Here is a 6,798-nt window from a genome sequence, read left to right on the forward strand (position 1 = left end):
TGACAGACTGGGAGGGGAGGAGAGAGCTTTTCTCCCAGTTTATCGTGAAGCCCAGTTTTGACAGATGCGACATTAATTCTGTCGTTTGCACCAGGGCTTCCTCCTCGGAGCGAGCCAACAACAGTAGATGTCCAAATAAAAAAGCACTCTCATTCCCTTTTGGTGTAACGGCCGCAGAGCTGTTTCCACACATTTTGAGAAAGTGCGAGGGGCCAGTGAATAACCGAACGGCAGGCGGTTGTACTGATACTGGATCCCCTGGAATGAGAAGCGCAGGAACTGTCTGTGCTTCGGAATGATGGGAATGTGAAAATATGCGTCTTTCAGATCCACTGACACACAGTAATCTCCGGGACGCACGCATTCTAGCACTCTCTTGATCGTCAGCATGTGGAAGGGTCGGACCATTATTGATCTGTTGAACAGGGATAGATCTAGAATGGGCCTCATCCCCCCTGTTTTCTTGGGAACCAGAAAATAACGGGAGTAAAAACCCCGATTTTCCTCCCCGCGAGGAACTTTGGAGATTGCATTTTTCACCAAGAGTTCCTGTAATTCTGACTGGAGAGCTAGGCGCTGGTCCTGTGACGACAGTACCGTCTCCACAATCCCGTTGAAGCGGGGAGGTGGGGAGGCAAATTGCAGGGTGTAACCCTGTTTATCAGCGTGCTCATCCATCTGTCCATTGTGCAAACACGCTGCCACACCGAGAAGCGCTCGGAGAGCGGGCGTACATTTTCCTGCTTTGCTGTCGTTGACATGAGAACGAGCTGCGACAGAGCCCTCGCCGCCGTCACTCGGGGCGGGGAAACCCCAGTAGTGACCCATGGGGGGCTGCTGGCAAAAGGGCTGAGAAGGAACCCCCGAGAGCTGCGTTGCAGCGGAGGGTTGACCTGGAGCTATGTTAGTCGCATTAACAGCAGTGACATTGACAGCGCTCTCACTCTCTGATGAAAGGGAGGAGCCGCTGTTTACAGGCGAAGGGGCGAGTATGCTGCCCACACGAGGCGCATGTGCGGCCCTCGTGGGTTCATTATCACCCGGGTTAGAAGCATGTGCTCTATGTTGACAAACAGAGGATGTGTAGTGCTTCAAAACTTGGAGGCCGAGCTGTCCGTTAACCGGCAGGTTAGGGAGAGCTGGCTCGCCTTTTGTGGGGAACACGTGCGTAACTACAGCTGCATCAGCAGAGGCAGGTGTAAGTTGTTTACTTGGTAGGATGTTGCTCTTTAGGGGAAGATGTTTTTGTTTTATTTCAAAACATTTTTGCTTGGCAGCATTACTGACAACATTCCCAATAACACACATGTAGGCAGCGGAGCAGGCGCAGAGGGTGAGGGCAGCGTTGGCCGAGTTGGTCAGCTCCGTGGCCAGCTCAGGGTGCATCAGCGGGTCCGCCGTGATCTTGAGGACGCTGGACCACAGCAGAGCCATGTTGTTCGCCGCAGCAGAAGCCTGAAAGGCGCACTGGTGAATACGATCCGCCTGCCTGGCGATGAACTGGTCCCTGGAGGACGTCAGTAAGGGCCGCCGTCCGGCTGCCGTACTGCCCCGACCGACGCCGAAGAAGGTTGTGAGGTTTTCCTCCAACGGCGGTACAGCGGGGAACCCTCGGTCAGTGAAGTCGGCGACCTTCGTGATGGGCACGAATGTGGCTATCGGTGCCTTCAGGACCTTCGGGTCTGTTGCCGCGCCCTCCTGGTATTTCCGGATGGGCGGGAAACGAGGCCATACGGCGTCTCGCCTGCTCTGCTGAGCGAGGGGAAAGCCACCGCACATCTCGTCTGCTGGAGCGGCTTCTTGAGCTGGCGGGACCAGCAGGTCCCGGCAAGCGGCCGCTTTCCCTATGATGTCTGGCAACTCCTTCACCAATCCCCCGATCGATGGCAGGGCGGTGGTGGTGGGAGGGGAGGGGCTCCCAGGCTCACACCCTCCCTCGGCCTGCTCCAGCTCTTCCAACTGGAAGAGGGGAGGAAAGCCGGCGTGGGAGGACTCGTCTGAGTCCGATATGTCGGGCGGGTCTAAGACATCCAGGGCCTCCTCCACGGAGTAAGACTCTCGTATAGGCCAGACGTCGTCCGCCGTGGTGGTAAAAAAGTCCAACCGCCTTTGCCTCTCCGCTGGAGGGAGGAGTGCGCAGTAGGGACAGGAGGACCGTGGGGTGAGGGCCAGGCCAGCGTGCTGGGCTCCCAGGCAGACCTCGCAGCGGGTGTGGAGGTCGGAGTGGAGGAGCCGGCCATCTGAGCAGGACGGACACGGCCTGTCCTCCCCCGCGGGGGACTCCAGCTTTGACATGGTAAGTTTTCTTACTCTTGTCTTAGGAATTTTACTCTTTAGGAATTTTACTCTTCAGGAAACTTGCAGCTTGGTGGCTGAAAGAAAATGGGAGCTGATTGTATGTTAACGCGGGTATTTATACACCGTGTATAGTGGGGCCCCCTGTAGGTGGGCGTTGACTATTTTTACGCAGGACTGCGCATGCGCACGAGGGATAAACCCAATAGCGATAGCTCTTAGAGGGCGTAGCCTATACGAAATAGAACTGCCAACTGATCTGACTCAGAACAATGTACACTATTGTATCAAAACAAATATCCCACCTAAAATTACATATATTCTGTAAATAATTCCATTAAAATTGATTATATGGAATAACATGGCATTATAATAAACAATACGCTCATACAATTAAAATGTTTATAATTATATATTATTATAAAATATATTATAAATTAATTATTTCCTAATGATTTACTAACTGCTATCACTACTAAATCACTCTGTGCTACTAATTACAATATGTGTTGTCAGTATTTAGAGTGGTGTTTGATGATATTCACATCCTGTTGGCACAGCTGTCACTTTTTACTGTTGCTATGGTAAGAGTGATCACAGACGCTTACATATGCTCGCTAGTTTTGCTGAATCATTGGACAAACAATAACCCACAAAATTACACTTGACAAATGTAAAAAGAATCATCAACAACTACCAACAATAAATAACCCTTACAATTTCAGCCAATGTGCTGACATAGTCTTAGTAGTCTAAATCTGAATCTAATAATAGAATCTAATTAGGAGCTATGTTACTGTCATTAACGGTTGTATCCATTCATAACAGCTATTATGTTACGCTTAAAATGAAACAAGTTACAGTACAAACATCACAAATAAATCCACTACTAAGGGTGTAGTACTGACAAAATCTGAGGGTGCTTTGGTAACATTCACTATGAGTAACTTCCAACAAAAGGACAGTGAGTGGGCATATACATAAATACCCTATATCCCACTGCTGTAAGGAATGAAGTGTATTTTCTATCAAAACTGAATGCATTGCCAAATTGTCAGTTTATGGAAAATAAATGAATTGGGCTCCAGTTTGCGTAGGGTCAGCTTGACAACCAGGAAGGCACAGGTGTGAATCTAACATGGGAAAAGAACACCAATAAATGAAACAGTCTGCAGTGTGTGCACTGCAGAGGAACCCTGAGGGTGGGGTAAATGTGTATTGACACAAACTGGCCGAAAGCTCAGTGGAGACAAGGGCAAGTTCTTTGGACGGAAACTGATCTTTAACAACAGGTAGGTGGCTCTGAAAAGAGCCTTTGTGTCCGGCAGATACTGGAGAAAAACAGACTTCCACCAAATCATGTCAGAACCTGCTTGTGAGGTGATTGGGTTGGACCAGGTGCAGGCAGCACGTGGGCCCTTGGCACTAGCTGATGGGCTCCTCGGTCTACCTTGTGCATCTCGCCGATCATGCCAGGAGCCATGGGGTCGCTGGAGACACGATGTTGCCCTGCTCTTACAACATCCCGGCTCTCAAAAATCTTCCCATCAGTCCATATAACGTTGTCTATATAATCTTGAGTTAATATTGTTGTTGGAGGTGTTGGTTTTGAGGAGAGAGGACTTGGACAGAGTTCAATCAATCAAAAAGGAATATATGACACTGCTTGGTGGAAGAAGAAAAATGAACTGGAGGTGTCGGATTTGAGTGAAGAGGATGCATTGTGTTCTTGCAGGGTTCAATCAATTAAAAAGAAAGAGATCACACTGGTCTGTGCAAAGTGGGCGGAGCTGCTGAGTTTAACACCGCCCAGCAAAGTTCGCGCTACATGTCCTCTTTTACGTCCGTAGACACGATTTAAATACAGACGCTCAGAAAGGAAGTCTCATATTCGACTTTTCTCTTGTTGAGTGAACAACAGTTAAAATGAGCGGCAGAGGAAAGGGAGGTAAGGGACTCGGTAAAGGAGGCGCTAAGCGTCACCGTAAAGTCCTCCGTGATAACATCCAGGGAATCACCAAACCCGCCATCCGCCGTCTGGCTCGCCGTGGTGGTGTGAAGCGTATCTCCGGTCTGATCTATGAGGAGACTCGCGGTGTGCTGAAGGTGTTCCTGGAGAACGTGATCCGTGATGCCGTCACTTACACCGAGCATGCTAAGAGGAAGACCGTGACCGCTATGGATGTGGTTTATGCTCTGAAGAGACAAGGCCGCACTCTGTACGGCTTCGGAGGTTAACTTCATCCATTGATACTAAAATCAAAGGCTCTTTTAAGAGCCACCCACTTCCTCTGAGAGTTGTCCTGTGTCATTGTTTCATATCATGTGAACATAGAAGCAAGCTTGAATGAATGCACATAATAATCAATAAAATACTACTTTCTGTTTTTAGATGGTTTGCCTAGTCCCTTTTCTCAAAAGAGTAAAGGGATTACAAAACTCATCTACAACACCTGCCTGTATATGATAGAAGTGTTTGTCTAGTCTTGATTTAAGAAAAAAAAAAATGGTCCATTCAATGAATAGTAAATTGTGACCACCAGCCCCCTCTAAGAGCTGTACCCTAAAGTTATTGCTGTTTATAGGTAAATGTTAAGTCTACAAACTGCTGCTAGTGTAATTGATTCTACAAAGTACATATTGTGTGTAAATGATGGTTCTTAAGGCACTATTCCTTATTGCATAATTAAACATTTATACACTTGTAAGCCGATCTGTATGTATTATTTGGACTTTTGACTTTGAACTACTGGTTAAATAACATGAATTAAAACCCTGTATTCTGTATTATACAGTGTACAGGAACCATTTCTACTGGCAGAGTGCTTTCATAATTATTCAGGGGTGAATCTAGGATCAAACCTTTTAGGGGGCTAAGCTCCTGCAAGTGTGTGTGTATATATATTTTAAGGGTGCATGACCTTAAACATGTCTAAAATCCCCTCTGTTATTATTCATTACATTATTACTATTAGGCTAAATGTTTCTGAGAAATGGTGTAATTTGTATCAAACTGGACACTCATGAATTTCAGACTCTTATAACTGAATGGAAATCATGTAAAATGTTGGACCAGAACAGCTACTGGTTCAACACAGGAGTAAGGAAAGATCAAGTAAAGGAGTTGGGATTTACTCATAATTATTTTTGTGGAGAACATAGAAACACAATGTCCACATGTCAGCTGGGCCCAGCATGTGAAAGCAATACAGAATATTAATTAAATTCACTTTTAACTTATTACAAGCTCCAAAGAGAATAGTACCAAAAACTGGATTAAGGATAGATGAAATGAATTATATCCATGGATTAAAAAACAGATCAATAAACCTTCTTGGTTTGAGGGAAGCTTAATCAAAATATATGTTTAGTTATCTTTTGTGGGGTTTTGAACAGTATATTATAAACAGTGAAGACTCCTCAGATGAAGGGCTCTTTAAGTAAAAAGGCGGTCAGATCTCTCCTTGAAGGTAGGGCCGGTCTCTTGTACTGCGCATGCTCAAGATGTCAACCAATCCTGTGCGAGTAACAGCGCAGTAACATTTACATCAGATGGATATATAATGACTGGTTGGGTTTAGTGCAAGTATTCGTTTGTGGAAATTAAACCAGCGAAAATGCCTGATCCAGTCAAAGCACCCAAGAAGGGCTCCAAGAAGGCCGTGTCTAAAGCCACCAAGACCGGCAAGAAGAAGAGAAAGACAAGGAAGGAGAGCTACGCCATCTACGTGTACAAGGTACTGAAGCAGGTCCACCCTGATACCGGTATCTCCTCCAAGGCCATGGGCATCATGAACTCCTTTGTTGGAGACATCTTTGAGCGCATCGCCGGTGAGGCTTCCCGTCTTGCTCACTACAACAAACGCTCCACCATCACCTCCAGGGAGATCCAGACCGCCGTCCGTCTGCTCCTGCCCGGTGAGCTGGCCAAACACGCTGTGTCTGAGGGCACCAAGGCTGTCACCAAGTACACCAGCTCCAAGTAAACCTGTTGTCTGTAACCAACAACCCAAAGGTCCTTTTCAGGACCACCCACAACTTCACCAAAGAGCTTTATTCCTTGTGAAATATTAGTGTTTTGGTTTTGTTTTATCAGGGATTAATTGACTACTCTGATCAGTTTAAATGTAGAGATGCAGTAAAGATTCCACTTCTAGTTGAGTGTTTCCTACAATAACTGTTATTGAGGAGTACACTACAGTGTTTTTTTTTTCTCCCCCTTAATGTTTACTTTCCATGACTCAATTGCTGTTTATAGGCACTGGCAATTTTATAACCATGACCATGTGTTTTGGTATCAATTTTTCAATGTTTTTTCCTACAGAAATGGTACTTGATGTATCTACTCTATTGTATATTGTTCATGCTCTATGCAATGAATCTGGGATCTGTGGTTATATTTGCACGTTAACATGCATAATGCATCTGTGTCTGCAGTGAAAAGACTCATGTCTGTATTTAGTCTTTTACACTAAATGGACACATTCTGACCACACGCTGCTG

At 46.1% G+C, this 6,798-nt stretch overlaps 2 protein-coding genes across 2 annotated transcripts; both read left to right on the plus strand.

The window, feature by feature from the left end:
- Positions 1 to 4,221: 4,221 nt before the first annotated feature.
- LOC128371407 (histone H4) lies at positions 4,222 to 4,533 on the plus strand. Its single transcript, XM_053331724.1, has one exon. The coding sequence runs from the start codon at positions 4,222 to 4,224 to the stop codon at positions 4,531 to 4,533; it is 312 nt and encodes a 103-aa protein (XP_053187699.1).
- A 1,379-nt stretch (positions 4,534 to 5,912) lies between these two features.
- Positions 5,913 to 6,281, plus strand: LOC128371406 (histone H2B 3-like). The gene has a single exon (XM_053331723.1). It carries the CDS (start codon positions 5,913 to 5,915, stop codon positions 6,279 to 6,281), a length of 369 nt encoding a protein of 122 aa, XP_053187698.1.
- Positions 6,282 to 6,798: the final 517 nt, after the last annotated feature.

The sequence above is a fragment of the Scomber japonicus genome, chromosome 13 (genome assembly GCF_027409825.1).
Source record: "Scomber japonicus isolate fScoJap1 chromosome 13, fScoJap1.pri, whole genome shotgun sequence".
In the NCBI taxonomy this organism is placed as follows: Eukaryota; Metazoa; Chordata; class Actinopteri; order Scombriformes; family Scombridae; genus Scomber; species Scomber japonicus.